Here is a 16,890-nt window from a genome sequence, read left to right on the forward strand (position 1 = left end):
CTGTGATGATCCTCTGCCTCCGTCCTCCTTCCTGTGGCGGTCAGCAGTACTGCAGGTCAGAGTACAACATGCTGTGTCGAGACCTTTTTAGTTGGCCAATAGATAAAACGTCCTTGCCTTCATACCACCATGGTGAGCAAACCCAGTGAGTTTAGAGTGTTCCTTACGTTAAAAATGAGCTTGAATGTCTTCCCTATCTCAGCAACTGTTGGTCCGGAAAACTTTGCTGAGAAGTCTGGTAATCTTGTAGGTTGAGTGTTCTGATGAGGAGAATGTGCATATGGAGCAAGAGGTGGAGGAGGAGAAAGAGAAGGAGCCCTCCTTGGACGTTATTGGGGAGGAGAAGAACCCTGTTGTTGATGTCCAGACCAAAAGGTGCATTACCAATACTATTCAGTGTAGAGCAAAAGGGGGGGAGTTTATACTATCCACAACTCAAGCAAGGGGTGAAACAAAACTGCACTTGGATCACTGTCTCCAGAGGGCACACCCACATTAGAACCATCCAAACCACAGTTGCTTTCTACTGTATCTCTATCTTCCTGCTCCCACGCTCCCTCACTCGTGTCTCATCCCTCCTGCCTTTGTCTCTGTCTCCAGCTGGTGGCGCCAGCGTGCCGAGAATCTGCTGAAGGGGGGCCAGGCTGCTGGCACCTTCTGCCTGGGCTTCCTGTTCTCCCTGGGGGTGATGGCCTCCATGGGGCCTGTGTTCTACGACCATGAGAACGGACATGGCTACAGCGACATCCTCTGGACCACCGCCCACTACCTGATGCAGCCTTACTGTACTGTCCACCACATTGGCATGCCGCCTGTGTAACTACCAGTGTTACTCTTGATTTACCCTCTCCCAGCTCTCCTCACCCCCCTAATCCTCCATCCCGTTATGACGACACAACCCCACACTAACCCCACCTAACTCATCAACCCCACATGACTGCTACTTTTACTCCTCTTTCAATATACATAACTGATAACTGCTCAACAACTTTTGCTCTACACAACTCTTTAGTTCTACATAACTGCTAACTACTCAACTCTTTAACCAACCCTAACCCTTCTCCATGTGCATGACAACAATACCTACCCTAATTCTAACCCTTTTTTCATCCCAGTCTACCTTCAGTTTATATAAAAATAAACTTTGCATTTCTATTCACGGGTAGCAGTGCCTTATCACATTTGGTTGAAAGTGTAAAATGTATGTGAAAATATGCTGTCTTTTTCTCAAAACTTGTTTGTACACGGTTTTCCTTGTAACGCTGCATCAACATTAAAGCGTTATTTTACTTGTTGAGTGTCAGGAGCTAGGTTCAATAAAGTTTAAACTCTTCCTCAGTAATAGTCTCGCGAGATGTGATCAAGTTCATTTGCGTCACCAGAAATGGCGGCTGGAGGAGAGGGATTATAAAATAAGGTACTTTTCTGTCATGCATTTTCAAACCATTTGAGTTAAATACCTAATGTTTGGTCGTGTGTGGTGTTGTATTTATGGCGTTGGCCACAAAAACACGTGGCAGTATTTTTTATTGTAACCTATGTAACGTTAAACGAGCACTCATCGTCGCATCCTTTCGAAATAAGAGCACATTGTTATTATGCGCTCTCATCCAGATCAATTAATGTAGCTACTGAAATTGTGTGATAGATTTTCAGCTACCCAATTAACTAGCGAAATGTTTTTAACCACTGTATCATCATTGCTTTTTCTAGCAATTATTGCGGTGTGCGCAAGTGTTGACTCGAACGTTGATTCATTTCCGTCATTTTCAGGAACTTTTATTTTCTTTAATTATTAGGATCTGACTGGAAAGCAACTGCTTGATCACTGAGCTGATGAATAATGGATTTATATCATCTAACCTTTCAGTAGGCCGCCATCTTAATAACTAGGAGTCAGTCATGGTTGTGTAGCTATAATAGAGGCCTTAGCAAGCCTGATGAAACGAGCCAGGCCCAGACATTTAGAAAAGCATCAATTGTTCAAAAGACAACCGTCAGCAAGTTTATAACACATATACTAATGTTTACTCAATCTGAAATAAATAGGCCAACATTCTATTGAGATCACAGAGACAGAGTGTGCTTTAGAACGGTTGTGGCACTATGGATACCTATCACTATCAATCTCTGCTCTGAGTATGGTGCTTAACAGTAGAAATGTAAACTATGATTATCACATCATGGTACTACTTCCTCCTCAGCATTGTGTTGGTGACCATCAAGCAGCCAATCCAAGCTATGTCTCAGCGAACCCATGCAGAACTCCTGCTGGAGAAGTTGCGTCAGCAGAGAGACACCGACTTGTTGTGTGACATGACAATCACTGTGGGCGACGTGCCATTCCGAGCACACAGAAATGTTCTGGCGGCGTTCAGCCAGTTCTTCTCCTCCGTGTCTGACCCAGCTCAACAGGACACGATCCTTGACCCGGAAGTCGTCAGTCAGCAAGCTCTAGAGAGCCTGCTGGAGTTCATCTACACGGGAGCCATGAGCATTGACAGGTAGACTACAAACCTTTTTATAAAAACACTTTTTCCATTAATACCAGGACTTGCTTGTGATAAAGTCAGAACCAAATCAGCCAGATGCCAAAAAGATGTATTTGCCATGGTTGGAGTCTTCTGACATGTGAAATTGTTCTTACACACTTAAGACAACATTTTTTCTTGTTTCCATGTTAACAGTGAAAGTTCTGAGGCGGTACGCAAAGCGGCCATCTTCCTCGGAATATCAGAGGCGGAGCAGTATATAGAAAAAAATCTTCTTTTACCTGTGTCAGAAGTGCCCATCCAATCACAGGAAGTATTAGAGTCCGACCCTACTGTCCCCTCCCGCCCAGACCCACCATGTCCTCCATCTCCTACTAGCCATGAGGATGTAGTTGCTGGTTCTGCTTCTTCCGTGGGAGATGAGGTAAAAGAAATGGAGGCAGACGAGAACAGGACTGAAGCGGAGGACAACGGCAACAATACAGAGTACACTCCACCCAACACCAGCTCTCCTCAGAGAGGCCCGGGCAGGAAGAGGGGACGGAAGCCCAAAGCCCCACCAGGTGAACCGACCTCCCCCAGCAGTGCCTCCGAGGACGTGGCAGATGTGGTAAAGACCCAGAGAGGGAGGGGCCGGGGCAGAGGAAGAGGAAGAGGGAGGGGGAGAGGAAGAGGAAGAGGGGGAGTAAAGAGAGAGGAGCTCTCATTTGTGGATTCTGACCTCCAAGCTATAAAGAAGGGAAGAGACATTCCTTTAGACCAGAGTCCTTCGCCCCTGAGTTCTCCTGCCAAAAGACCAAAAAGAAACAGTGGAGAAGGGAGAGGGAGAGGAAGGGGCAGAGGAAGGGGGAGAGGGAGAGGGAGGGGTAAACTGAAAGGGAACACAAGCGACGAAGACTGGGATGGGGTGGAAGTAGAAGACGAGGACGAGGAGGACGAAGAGGTACGCAAGCAGCAAAGAGAGCATCCTCTGTGCATTCAGTGTAACAAAGTGTTCTCCGAGTACAGTAGTCTGCGCAGACACATGCGGATTCATAAAGGCCTGAAGCCTTTCAAGTGCCCCATTTGCTCGAAACACTTCAGACAAGGGAACCAACTGAAGACTCACATGCGCATACACACAGGTAAACAAACTGCATTGTGTACGGCACAGTAGGGAGTAGTTCCTAACTACTCAGAATACGACTTGCTGACTGAAATGTATAGATAGGTGAACGCTCTCTCTCTCTATGTCTTTCTCTTCCCCTTTGTTGTAGGAGAGAAGCCATTTTCCTGCACTCAGTGTGATAAGAGTTTCATCCAGAAATGTCAACTGGTGTCCCATTGTAGGATGTACCATGGGGAAGAGAAGCCATACCGTTGTGGAGAGTGTGGTCTGCAGTTCGCTACCTCGACCAACTTCAAGATCCACTGCAGGTGGGGCTGTGTGTGTGTGTGTCTGTATACAGGTTTATTAGCATCATGTGAGAAAGTGCAGGTGTGAACACGCAGCGTGTGTCACCTCCACAGACTACACAGTGGAGAGAAGCCGTACGTGTGCGAAGATTGCGGGAAAGCGTTTGCCCAGCCCAGCACGCTGATCTATCACAAGAGACGACATACGGGCGAGAAACCCTATCAGTGTGACACCTGCGGCATGTCTTTCTCCGTCTCCTCCTCTCTCATCTCGCATTCCCGAAAGCACACTGGTGAGACCCCCCCCCCCCCTCCCATCCGCGACGTCCTCGCAACAACTCTTGATTGTCTCGTCGACCGTTCCAGCCACTTGTGTCCATGTTTTGTCTCTGTTAACCGTGACCGTGTGTGCATGCGTGCGTGTTTCAGGAGAGACTCCGTACGCGTGCACGGATTGTGATAAACGCTTCGCATCTGTGTCAGAACGGAACAAACATGCACGTTCTCATGGGAAAGGTGAGCCCACTTTCCTACCCTCCCAACAAATATCAAAACGACTCATTTGAAGGTATTTCCCCAAAAATGCATCAGGAGGAATGTTGAGCTGCCAGACTCAACAAAAGATGATCATCACACCCTCGTCCGCAGAACTATTTTTTTCCAGAAGGTTCCATATCAAGCAGCGAGTAAATGGAGGGTAGAGAGACTTTGGGAGACTTGTGAGGACAGAGATAGGTAAAGAGGGGGAGGAAAGGGTTACATAGGCTGACAGAGGGAGAGAGTAGAGAGGTTGATAGAGAATAAAACAAGAGTTGAGGTCCATAGGAGGCAGTATCACCTTTAGAGACTGCTTAGTGTTAGACTAGACTTGGACTAGCTAGTGTTTGTGTTATTGTGTGTAACTGTGTGTGCTCTCTCTGCAGGGGCTGTTGTGCAGTGTAATTTGTGTGGGAACAGCTTTATAAGCATTAAGAACATGCTGAGACATCAAGACAGGGTGCATGCCGGTAAGTGTGTGTGTGTGTGTACGCGCGTGTGTGGTTTTCAGAACCATGCCATCAATTGAGAAGATTAAATGTTGGGAATGCATAACCAATGTGTGTGTCTTCCTCTCTGTAGGTCAATGTGCAGCATTCCAAGAGGGAAGCAGCCATCTCAACATTCCCATCGATCACCAGGGGCTCATCTCTCGCCTGCTACCCACCGCTGGTGCCGAACCCTCCATCCTGGACTCTGGCACCCAGACTGTTGGGGTCCAGTCTGGGTCTACTTTCATAAAATTTGAAACGGACTCCTCTAACCCGAACCTGGACGGTCTGGAAGCGAGCATTGTCATACCAAAACCTGACCCTGACAACATTGAGTCTACTTATGGCCTCCACATTGACAGCGCTGACACTGGAATCCACCCAGACACCCTCCGTGCGCTGGTGGAGCAGCTGAGGGCAGCCACTCCAATGACTGACAATGTGGAGCAGATTATCATAATCGAGACCCAACAACATTGACCAACGACCCTCTGCAGTAAACTCTGCTGTGTTTCGAGCTTGGAGCAGTGAATCCACTTTCTCCTTCAAAGTCCCAACATGAAGAACTAGTTGACTAGTATGCTGGTACATGTTTATCCCAAAGGGTCACACTGGAAGGGAATTACAAAAACGGATTGTAGACCATCGACACTTATAGAACCCTCCCATGTGTGTCTCTCAGGGTTTTTAGGGTAAATGGGTGATACGATTTCTAGAATATCGTTTTCTCCAGGCGAAAGTTCCAAACTGACTTTAAGGGAGTGATAAAGTATCATACTGTTTTAGATATTTCTCCTGCTTCATTGAACGTACTGAAAAGCATTTTAGTTCTATTTCTTTCAATTATTTTAGAGTGTCTCCAATCCTTTCTAAATTTACTGCCATTCTAAATCTGCAATTCTAACCTAATATGAATTTGTTTAAGCTTCTAAAACAAAAACTCACCTGTTCTGCGAATAGTGAATAATCTATTGTTTCAATCAGTTTGTTTGTCAGACATGGGAGAGAAAGATGCTTCTTTCAAAGTATTAATTGGACATGGGTGTGTTTGGTTTTATTTCATTAGTATTATTCCAGAGTTTATGAATCATAAACACGTTTTGGCGGAGAATATTTTGGGATGTTAAATAAATTATTCATTCCCCTATAAACTTGTTGTTGGCTATCAATATTTTAAGAATCAGCAAAAATGGTTAATCGTCCTCTCCATTAGCTGCACACGAGTGTTGTTGCTATGACGACCAAACATTGGCTGCGGACTCAGACTTGTACGCCTCCAGTACATGGTCTGGTTAGCTACAATTTCACTATGAGTGGTATTTCACAGGCGTACTCTGTTTTCTGCACAGAGCACAAACTGCAAACAAATCCATACATATTAGACGTTTTACAAGAGACGGAAGGAAGAATTGGGTAAGTTTAGCTTAGCTAAAAGAAAATCTCCGTTTATCTGGCGGTACTTTGGCTACAGTACTGTACAGTACTAGTACAGTAACTAATATAATAACGTGCAGCCCCATTTGGTTTGAGTACTGTATCAGTCAACTTGTTTAGCAGCACGCAGTCAATATGTGTCAACGTGATATCAAAAGAGAAGATACAGGGTCAGCAGCAGGCTTTTGTGCTAAACTGCCACCTTGTTGGATTCACTTAGAAATCTAACCATTAAATTGACGGGAAACGACCGCCTAAAACGGGTTCAGAAATTGACTGACGATGACGCCCTGGCTCTTTCAAGAGCTCTCCGAAACAACCAGTCAGTGACAGGTCAGTTCTCCCCTGTGAATAGACAGTACTTTTAGTAGTATTGATAGCTTGTGGACTAACAGTTTTTGTTCTCAGTGTAAAAGAATGATTTATATATTAAACTTGTTATACATAATGATCACAGTAACAAACATCACCAGCATCACTGTATTGCTTTAAAATGGCCAGACTGTAATATACAGTGGGGAACCGCTTTCCTCATGCCTCCAGGGAAATCTGTTCCACCTATGTTATCAGTGTAAAAAGACTGGTGTATAGATGAAACTTGCTCTACATAATTGAAATGAATTGAAAGCATTGCGTCACTCACATCGCTGTAGTTGACACGCACTGTAAGCCCACAAACGTGTTTTTTTTGATTGACAGGTCTGGATGTCCGATACAACAGCCTCACAGATGAAGGTGCAAGGCATCTTGCTGACCTCCTACAGGTAAACCGCTCACATGACATGACCCATAAGCACCGAGTGGCCCTTTCTCAAAAGGAAATCATTGTGTTACTGACACTGCGTCAAACAGGAGAATGCAGCCCTGCGATGCCTGGACTTGATGTGTAATGACATACAAGAGGACGGGGCTCAGCTCATTGCCAAGAGTCTGCTGGTTTGTACAAACACACATGCCCAGTCCCCACCCAGACTATTTCTCTTTGTGTATCTTCCCACCAAAAGCAACAAACAGCCTTTACTCTTCCTCTCTCCCGTTTGTCTCTCTCATCAGCACAATGGTGCGCTGGTGTCCTTGAGGCTGACTGGTAATAAGATAGGGAACAAAGGAGCCATGCACCTAGCCAGCATGCTGCAGGTCAACACGACCCTACAAGAGCTGGACATAGCTGACTGTGACCTGGTAGTGCACATTCACACGCATGACTTCAACACACTGTCTCACTTGAGGCACGTGTGGTTTTTACCCACGTGGCGTAGAGATTTTGACGGTTTCTTCCATGTCTTTTCTCTCTCTACAGGGAACTCAAAGTGTGATAGCGTTTGCCATTATGCTGAACAACAACAAGAGCCTTTGTTCTGTCAACGTCAGCCGACCCCTGCTTTTCAGTCAGCAGGTAATCACGCATCGTCCCTCTACCCTCTACCCTCTCTCCTCCTCACCCTCTCTTCTCGGTGTCTTTCCCAGGACGAGACAGCAGTGCACATGTCCCGCATGCTGGTGATCAACCAGACCCTCCGGGAGCTCCACCTGGGGAAGATGGGAATGTCTGACTTTGGTGTGGAGAGGCTGACAGAGGCCCTTGGGACTAACAACAGCCTGCGATACCTGGACCTGCGCTGGTACGCAAACACACACATACAACACACGCACGTCATCCATGTTCATACCACCTCACACAACTTGATGTCCTCCCTCCCGGAAGTAACCGCGTGAGCCGTGACGGGGCGAAGTGTCTCGCCGAGCTCCTGAAGCGGAACGCTACTTTGGAGATCCTCGATCTGTCCTCCAATCGTATCGAAGACGACGGAGCCATCTACCTGAGCGAGGCTGTGGCTCTGCCCGGCTGCAGCCTGAGAGCGTGAGACACCCCCGGGTCCCTTCCATGAAATCATGACCTCTTGAGTGGTAAATGTTTGACTCTGTTTTGGCTTTTTTTTCCCTCTCACTTTCGGTCTCAGGCTGTCCATTCCCAGTAACAACATTGGCAGTGAGGGTCTCGTGGCTCTGGCTCATGCCATGCACAGCAATAGCACCCTGACACACATCTATATCTGGGGCAACCACTTACACCCGCCTGTCTGTCAGGTAACGCAGTCTGAACACACCGAAACACCCACCACAGAAACTACTGTTGTCAAAAATGATTATGAATAGAATAGTAACCGTTCCACTTCTTGTGTTGGTGTTCCCTCCCTTTTCGGTCCCCACTCCCCAGGCGTTCAACAGTCTGATAGCCAGTGGACGCTTAGCGGCGGCCCACACTGATGTGAGTGTGTACGAGGTGGACGGGCGGCTGTGTCTGGCTGAGGTTTTCCACGGTCTGAGGAGACACTACTACTGGACGCCCAGCTACGGCCTGGACGGAGACCCGGCCAGCAACTCTGCCCTCGCTCTCACAGGAGGAACGAGCCCTGACCCAGCCAGGACCCTGGTCCTTCCACGCTCCGACGTTCAGCCAGCGCCCCCCTTGGCCCCACAGCTTGTACTGAGTCCTAACAGACTGTGACACAACTTTTACAACCTTACGTTTTATTGGTATAAACGTGAGGAGCCAATGCGTTACTACACCAGAACCCCTCAGCTTACCACGTGACTCAGTTATTTCTGTAGAATTCAAATGGATCAGCAACATGTTTTATTCAGTAATGATTAATGATGATAACACCACCAAAATGTTAGCACCAGAACAATAATCCATCAGATTGGAATTTAATTATTGAAATGCATCTGTTTTTTTTTCTTATCACAATGTGGGATTTATAGTGTTTTAATAAGAAGGAAATGTATGTGGCCATATCTGAAAGGGACCATTACAAATGAAAAACATTGGTTCGAGTCAGTCCTCTCTGCTCACTCCTCTGACTGCATCTCATCCAGCCGGTCCTGATTGGGTGATGGCGTTGATATGGGTGTGTCCCACTCCAATAGGACAGCCCTCTTCCTGAGGGCGTGGTTGAGCTGGTCTCTCCCCTGATTGGTGAGTGTCCATCGCTGCATGCCGAGGCGTACCAGTGCGGGGAGGCGAGGCAGAGCGGACAGCAGGGAGGGCAACCAGGCCGCAGAGGAGGCAGAGGTCAAAGGTCGTAGGCTGAGGTCAACATCCTCCAGGGACCCCAGGCCCCCTGCTCCGAACAACCCCACCCAACCCTCCGGCCCCACACCTCCGTTATAGGAAAGGTCCAGGACACGGACGGAGGAGAGACAGCCATGCTTACACACAACCCCTACAGGAAGTACAGACAGACAGGAAACAGACGAGCAGTGGGATGATTGAAGTATGAAGCGAGAGTGTGTGTGTGTGTAAGTTGGGGGGGGGGTTACCTAGCTGAAGCAGGTCGTCTGTGGTGAGGTCACAGCTGCTCAGGTGCAGCTCCTGAAGAACGCCCGGCTGCAGGGCCTCCAACAGCAGGGCCAGCCGCCCCCCTGCCACCTTACACCACGACACGTCAACGTGTCGTAGGTGTGGTATCGCCAGGGCTACAACACACACACACAACGACATGAGACCTTTACAGGTCATTCATTCCGGGTGCTTAGAGATGTTTTTTAAACGACCTAAGAACCATTTCAGACACTGCTATGTAGATGAGTACCCAGTGCAGTGAATGAGTCCTCGGTCAGGCTGCAGCTGTTGAGAGGGAGCTGTCTCATCTGTAGGAGAGGCAGGGCGGAGACTAGAGGGTGGACCACGCCCCCAGCCTCCTTATTGGACGACACGTCAAGCTTGGTCAACTCAGACAGGGAGGGGAGCACCTGGACTGGAGACAAACCCATAGGCTCCTTATCACACAAACACAGACATGTTCCCTTTTAGACACACATCAACACCCACATACTTACTTAGGGAAGCCAGGTCTGTGTGTGTGAGATAGCAGAGGTGTAGACTTAGGCTCTCCAGGTGTGGAAGCTGGGCCAGGTGAGGTGCCAGAAGGGATAACCCTCCTGACAGCTTCTTATTACAGGACAGATCTAACTCACGCAGGGATGGGAGATGCCGGAGCGAACCACCTTTGTTAACACAGAGGGGGTTCCCGTCAGTCTTGTTCACGATACCTCTTCCCGGTTGAAGTTAGACAATGTATTTACCAAAACACAATCAACCGGCTCCTTACCAAAAATGTTAAGGGTGTTTGGTGTCAGACCACATGAATGTAATCGGAGTGTTGTGAGAGAGGGACAGTGAGAGAGAAAGGGGACAAGATCCCCCATCCCTATTCCCCCTGGCTCCCCTTCCTCAGCCAGTAGAGGGTTACAGGAAATGTCCAACACACACAGTTTGGGAAGACCACTAATTATCCTACCTAGGTATAAAGAAGAAAGATTACTCTATGAGATTAGAGGAGGGAATTCTTGAGGAAATGGTCATTTCACAGCTTTTCAGGAGACAGGTCTCTCTCACCCAATGTAGAGGCATCAGCTGCAGTAAGCTGGCAAGCAACCAGGTGTAGCTCTTTCAGTGTTGGGCGGAATTTACCCAGCAGGCCTTGCAAAGTTCCTCCCCCAATCCCAACGTTCCAAGACAAGTCCAACACCTCCAGTAAGGGCACATGCTCCAGAGCCCCCCCTACACACACACACACACACGTCAACCCACACATCATCGCTTCATGTCGTCAATGAAAGCTCTACTACGCTAACTGTGATGTCACCGTTTCCAGCCCCACCTAGAGCACTGATGTCATCGGCATTCAGCCTACAGCTGCAGAGCTTCAGAGTTCTGAGCCCGCCCACATGCAGGAGGTGAGAGGTCAAGGCCCGGAGAGACCCTCCTATCAGTTCGTTCCATGACAGGTCCATCTCCTCCAACTGAGGCAAGCATGGCAGCAGTGTTCCTGAGAGGAGAACATGTGACAAATGACAGCAAAAACATAGAAACATAAAGGTAATGTGTGTGAGTGAGTGAGTCTCACCTAGCTCCAGTGTGTCTGTAGCAGTGAGATCACAGTGGGCCAGACTCAGACTTCTGCTGTCTGCTCTCTTTCCCAGCCTCTGCACGAACACACACACACGGCCCCATCCTCCATCATACAGCGTCTCCACTGACTCGGATGGGTCTGGAGGTACACCCGGGACACGTTCGATAAAGTATCAGCATTCACTTTCCTTAACTTATCTGATGTCATATAATCTCTGTCACCTTACCAGTCCCTTCTCCTTTCTGCTTGTCCTCCCTCTCTTCGGTCTCTCTGTCCTCAGGAATACCCCCGCCATCTGACTGGCGAGACAGGAAGCGACCAGAGGAACCCTTCTTATCAGAGCCCGGGCGCTTCCTGCGGATCTGATTCATGATGAGGTCAAAGGGCGAGCGCCTCGGACCCGCTTCCCGTCCCCGCTGTCCATCTGAACAAATCCCAAAATCATGTTCCAGAAAACATTATTGACAACAGCGTTGCCTTGGGGTCAGTGTCCACATTAATGGATTTAGCTAAGCAAATGTGAGATTGATACAAATTTGTTGTGGCTACAGTAACTGTGTGATATGAGTCTTTATGATAACCGATTGCCTACAGTGGGCAGGCAGGAGAATGCAGTCGGTCGGTCAACATACCAGCAAGTTCCATTTCAGCCTGGAAGCACCTGCAGTGACAATACCAGCGTTTGAGTTGACATTGCGCTTCGCACAGACAAGCGATTAAATGTTACGGTCAGCTTCAACTTTGTTATGCCATTTTCACGTCGTGAAACACGTGAGCACGGGCAACAGAATATCGTTAATTAGCGCCATTAAGTTTGCACCTTGACATGTAAAATGTTCCTACGTTTTGTTTCACGAAAATGAATGTCGAATTTGCACAAAATCAATTACCTTGTGTGAATTGACCTGGCTTTCTTCAGTGAGAAAATTGTCGGCGAGCGTCAACTTTATGTTCACCAGTGACGTAACATGTCTTGTGCTTCTCAGGTGTATCGCTAACATGCCGGATGTGCTGTCAGTTTGCAACTCCTTTGGTAAACATACCCCACGAAAATGAGTGAAATCAGTAAACGGACATCCACCTGGACAGAAATAAACCACAGACACAATTCTTCCAAATGTATTTTTATTCCGTTTCGTTAGATTGAAAGCTGTGGACAGAACAGCAAGAACGGCACTACAATACCCCCCCCTCCCCCGTCTACAGAATGTAGAAACCTTACCTGAGCCATACACTGGAGGGTGCAATGTCACCATATATTCAGCTAGAAATGCAGCTTAACAGTAAAACGGATATGATTTTCATGCAGAATAAATGGCAAGTCATATACGGTCTATTGCAACATTTCTATCTGTAGTTGTAGTGTTGCATCCAACAGAGTAACGCCCAAGCCTGGTTTTGGGAGATACTCCTCTTAAACCCAGGACCTGCCCTTTACCCATTCAAAAGGGGTCATCTCAAAGTCTAATGTGGCCCCCTCGCTTTCTCTCCACCTCTTTCCTCTGCCCTCGTCTCAAAACACAAGACTAGTGACAGCAATTAGCCTCAGCTAGCATATAGCAGAACAGTGAAAGTGAAGGAAAGATGCAGAGGAAGCCACTTTACTCTGCTGAGACACCCTTGTTTCCTCCCTGTCCCTCCATCGGCCACAAGTATGAAAAGTGTGATGATGTGTCATTCTGTTGAAAGGAGCAACGCCATGGCGACACACACACACACACTCGCCGGATGGTTCCTCAGTCATCCTCCACCGTGGGTGTGATGGTCACGCCCCTCCTGATCTGGCCCCAGCCAATGAGACTGAAGACAGGGAGGAAGAGAACCAATGAGACAGGCGTACAGAGAAGGCTCACAATCTCATTCATATGACTTTCTGAGGGCTGATGCGTTTGTACGTCGTGGTACACTGTCTCGTTGAGCCACTCCTCCCAGACTTACCGCCAATGTTTCTCCACACGACGGCTGAGGGCGATCTTTTCCCCCACCTCGGTGCAGACGGGATTGGTCAGAACGATCTTGGCCAGATCAGCCTTGACGGCGCTCACTCGCCCGCCCGTTGACAGCGAGCCGATGTTGACCATCAACACCTCGTTCTTGGACAGCTTCTGGACCTACAGGAGCACGGGTAAACACACATGCCTTCAGTTGACCTGCCATTAGCCCTCGACATCCAGCTCCCTCACGGATGTCGGAAGTCATAGAAACCAGCAAGCCACTGGGAAAAGGGGGAGGAACCTTCGTCGACTACGAATCCCAGCATGCACCAGTGCTCACCTTTGCGGCCTTCTTGTCTCCCTCAGTGCGTACTCCCAGCAGCCTCCTGAGGAGGAAGTAGGAGATCTCCAGCTCTGTGAAGATCTCTGGCAGCGCTCCGACAGCCCCCAACACCTGACCAACCATACGGTCGGCTCTGCACAGCGTTGGGTCGATCTTGGTGCCGACACCTAAAACACACCACACACCTTTTTAGAAATGCTTTTTATAGCCACCACTAAACTGGCCAGCCCCTCAGAGGCCCAGCCAGAATCCTGAGGACAGGCCCGGAGGCAGCCGTCCAGGCCAGTGAGCCCGTACCGATGAGGCCTCCGGGGGCGGCATACTGCAGGTCGTTGTGCTCGGCGAACAGAGACACGATCTTGGAGAAGATGGGTTTGCACATGAGCTTCCCTTCGTGGTCTTTGGACACGATGCCTGGACGCACCTCCAACTCCTGGCCCACCTGAGCACACACACACACACACACACACACCAGGAGGGTTGGGTCATTTCTGAGGGCGTGGTGGGAGACTTCCGTTCCTGGTTTGGTGACTAGGTGGCAGATGGGCTTTACCTTGAGCACGCCCTTCAGGATACTGCCTCCTGCCACGCCCCCTTTCAGATCGTCCACCTCACAGCCCGGCTTGTTCACGTCAAACGACCTGATCACTGAAACCAACAGAACACAACCCCTTGAAGACATGCGGCAGAGTCATCCCATGTGTTTCTGTGGGTGCGTGTGTGGGTGGGTGTGTTTTTCTGTGGGTGCGTGTGTGTTTCTGTGGGTGCGTGTGTGCTTCTGTGGGTGCGTGTGTGCTTCTGTGGGTGCGTGTGTGCTTCTGTGTTTCTGTGCGTGCATCTTACCGATGAGTCTGGGCTCTGAGGTAAAGTCTCTGATGGGTACAGGGATTTTTTTGACGATGTACTCGCATACCACCTCGATATTGTACTTCAGCTGGGCAGAGATTGGAATGATTGGAGCGCCCTCTGCCACGGTGCCTGTAGGGAAACGAAAAATATGAGAGGACAGATCAAGCACAACACACAGAGCAGCTTCAAGGAGAAAGGCCTTGTGAACACATTCTAAAGCCCCTTTAACATGCAGAGACCTCAAGACAAAGGGGGCACCCACCCTGTACGAAGGCTAGGATCTGCTCATACTGCTCCTTGGCCTGGCTCTCCTTGACCAGGTCAATCTTGTTCTGCAGGATCAGAATGTGCTTCAGCTTCATGATCTCTATGGCTGCCAAGTGCTCCGACGTCTGGGGCTGGGGACACGACTCGTTACCGGCTGGGAGAGGACAGAACAGGAGGGATGTTTTAACATGGACTCTTGAAAGCATCTCCAGTCAAAAATGTATGTATATTTAATGAAAAAAGAGTCTGCTGTGTTTGGCTTACAGAAACAAATCTTCCATTTCATCTGCGTTCTTAGCCAACAAAGAAACCATTTAACAAAGGCCTGTTTTGTTTCTATAAGAATCTGCGGCTTGCCAGAAGTTGAGCTATTTGCAACCTGAGGAACCTGGGAGTTCTGCACAGAACACTTGAGCATGCCGAGACAGCTGCCAAACCCAACCCTGTCATTGTGCTAATGCAGAAACACATGAGGTTGGGATATGCCAGTCAAAGGAAGGCTTAAGGCTGTGGTCCGATGCGACAGCCTCAATCCTTCCTTTGATGGGAGTCACATCCAAATGGCGGCGAAGCTGTCTCACCAATCAAGAGCAGAGCCGCGTCCATGACAGCAGCGCCGTTCAACATGGTGGCCATCAGAATGTCGTGCCCGGGACAATCCACAAACGACACATGCCTGAGAGAGTGGGAGAGAAAGGAGGATGTTACTGAAGGAAGGCTCTCCCCATCCCACACCCAAAACACAGCCTTTCCTTTGAGATTTGAGTTCAGCCGGCGCAAAAATGCCTTGACTGTGTGAATCACAATGTCGTGAACTTGATTCATCCTGTGCAGGTACCAAGTGTTACCTGACTAGTTTGAAGTTGCCCTTAGTGCCGGGGATGTCTGTGGGGAACTCATCAGGCGTGCTGCTGCCACACGACCTGTAGCACTCTGGCCTGGGACAGCTAGGGTCGTCCAGTTTATACACCTGGGTCGGGCAGACGCACGGGGGATTAGAAGAGTTCCGAGTTATTGAACTGTGATCGTTTGCAAGGTAGACTACTTTCATGTCGAATCAAAGGGCAGTTGACAAGGGTTACCTTTGCATTCGCATAGCCTAGTTTGATGGTAATGTTCCTCTCCAGTTCATTCTTGAACCTGACAGTGTGCACACCAGAAATGGCCTTAACCACTGTGGACTTCCCGTGAGCCACATGACCGATGGTGCCTGCAGGTGCAAGATGGTGTTGTTCCAGGAGAGTTAGTCAAATGTTTAAACACTAAAGATTTTTTTATAAATAGGGTGGAATGATGTGATGAAGTTCTCTTACCGATATTGATTGTGGCTTGTCTGCTAATGATCTCTTGTGAGAGGGGGGTCAGTTTGGATACATCCTGAAGTAAAAGTACATTGATTGGCATGATTTTAATTCTAATTAGGTTTCATTTAAACGTTACATAATACTGCAGAAGAGAACCACGGAAGAGAACCACAGACAAACTGTAGGCAAGGATGCTGATAATAAGTGACATTATAACACCATACCAGGTGGCCCTATTCAGTGAATGATCAATGATTTTTAGTTGCGATCGCTCAGAGAGAATAAGACAAACACAGGCTATTCAGGACATGAGGATGCAAGCTGCTGAAAACGTTGCGGCAGGTTTCCTGTCTATATTACTAACAATTAACAGCTGCTACATTTGATCGAAAAATAAGACTAATCAACAATTACAAGACTAAGCGGATCAATAGCTTTTTTAATAACGACAAGGAAACGGGATAACAAGTTAGCTTCGGTGAAAGTACAATAAACGCATAGCATTGGAGAGACCCCACGCCGTTTACAGAGTACTTCTGTCATGTGCCGGGCGGTGGTTCAACACCGGTTTTCCAACGCCCTCCCAACAACACCAAGGTAAATCGTTTTCACCAAATTTACAGGCATTGGAACCTGAACACGACAGTAATACTACAATAGTGATAAACACTCACCAGAGAACTTAGATCTTGTTTGGAAAGATGAGGCTGACCCAGCGTTACTCCAGACTCGTCACCCGCCATCTTGAACGAAAAAGGAATTTGAGTATTGCGCAGCGATTGCCTGAATCTTTTTCATGAACAGAAAAACCATCGACATGATTTACTTGTTTGTATTTGTATACACCAATGAAAATGCATCGAAAAACACTTTTGTATAAATTAAATAATAGTGTGAACGTTGAGAACTAAATATATGTATTCGT

General features: G+C 48.1%; 4 protein-coding genes across 5 annotated transcripts; 2 read left to right on the forward strand and 2 right to left on the reverse strand.

The window, feature by feature from the left end:
* The first annotated feature begins 1,365 nt into the window (after nt 1-1,365).
* On the forward strand, nt 1,366-6,066 carry mynn (myoneurin). Its single transcript, XM_047024131.1, has 8 exons — nt 1,366-1,417; nt 2,205-2,504; nt 2,688-3,616; nt 3,749-3,908; nt 4,002-4,180; nt 4,317-4,403; nt 4,811-4,894; nt 5,007-6,066. The coding sequence occupies exons 2-8, from the start codon at nt 2,242-2,244 to the stop codon at nt 5,393-5,395; spliced, it is 2,091 nt and encodes a 696-aa protein (XP_046880087.1). The 5' UTR covers nt 1,366-1,417; nt 2,205-2,241; the 3' UTR covers nt 5,396-6,066.
* Nucleotides 6,067-6,224: 158 nt separating this feature from the next.
* lrrc34 (leucine rich repeat containing 34) lies at nt 6,225-8,875 on the forward strand. Its single transcript, XM_047024191.1, has 10 exons — nt 6,225-6,328; nt 6,570-6,682; nt 7,049-7,113; nt 7,202-7,285; nt 7,403-7,531; nt 7,650-7,745; nt 7,817-7,971; nt 8,055-8,210; nt 8,311-8,437; nt 8,568-8,875. Exons 1-10 carry the CDS (start codon nt 6,225-6,227, stop codon nt 8,856-8,858), a joined length of 1,320 nt encoding a protein of 439 aa, XP_046880147.1. The 3' UTR covers nt 8,859-8,875.
* Nucleotides 8,876-8,952: 77 nt separating this feature from the next.
* Nucleotides 8,953-12,279, reverse strand: lrrc31 (leucine rich repeat containing 31). 2 transcript variants are annotated; one of them, XM_047023951.1, is made up of 11 exons: nt 12,159-12,279; nt 11,901-11,929; nt 11,495-11,692; nt 11,263-11,406; nt 11,017-11,184; nt 10,752-10,916; nt 10,465-10,653; nt 10,193-10,360; nt 9,946-10,110; nt 9,674-9,829; nt 8,953-9,576 (listed from the first exon to the last, which is right to left on the reverse strand). In XM_047023951.1, the coding sequence occupies exons 2-11, from the start codon at nt 11,911-11,913 to the stop codon at nt 9,203-9,205; spliced, it is 1,740 nt and encodes a 579-aa protein (XP_046879907.1). In that variant the 5' UTR covers nt 11,914-11,929; nt 12,159-12,279; the 3' UTR covers nt 8,953-9,202. The 2 variants fall into 2 exon arrangements, with proteins under 2 accessions (XP_046879907.1, XP_046879908.1); XM_047023952.1 differs by lacking the exons at nt 11,901-11,929; nt 12,159-12,279 and having other exon boundaries at nt 11,263-11,341; nt 11,495-11,657.
* Nucleotides 12,280-12,379: 100 nt separating this feature from the next.
* On the reverse strand, nt 12,380-16,726 carry eif2s3 (eukaryotic translation initiation factor 2, subunit 3 gamma). Its single transcript, XM_047023954.1, has 12 exons — nt 16,640-16,726; nt 15,975-16,038; nt 15,744-15,871; nt 15,510-15,631; nt 15,243-15,337; nt 14,657-14,815; nt 14,389-14,523; nt 14,099-14,193; nt 13,843-13,987; nt 13,543-13,712; nt 13,207-13,379; nt 12,380-13,068 (listed from the first exon to the last, which is right to left on the reverse strand). Exons 1-12 carry the CDS (start codon nt 16,706-16,708, stop codon nt 13,005-13,007), a joined length of 1,419 nt encoding a protein of 472 aa, XP_046879910.1. The 5' UTR covers nt 16,709-16,726; the 3' UTR covers nt 12,380-13,004.
* Nucleotides 16,727-16,890: the final 164 nt, after the last annotated feature.

The sequence above is a fragment of the Hypomesus transpacificus genome, chromosome 8, assembly GCF_021917145.1.
Source record: "Hypomesus transpacificus isolate Combined female chromosome 8, fHypTra1, whole genome shotgun sequence".
Taxonomy (NCBI): domain Eukaryota; kingdom Metazoa; phylum Chordata; class Actinopteri; order Osmeriformes; family Osmeridae; genus Hypomesus; species Hypomesus transpacificus.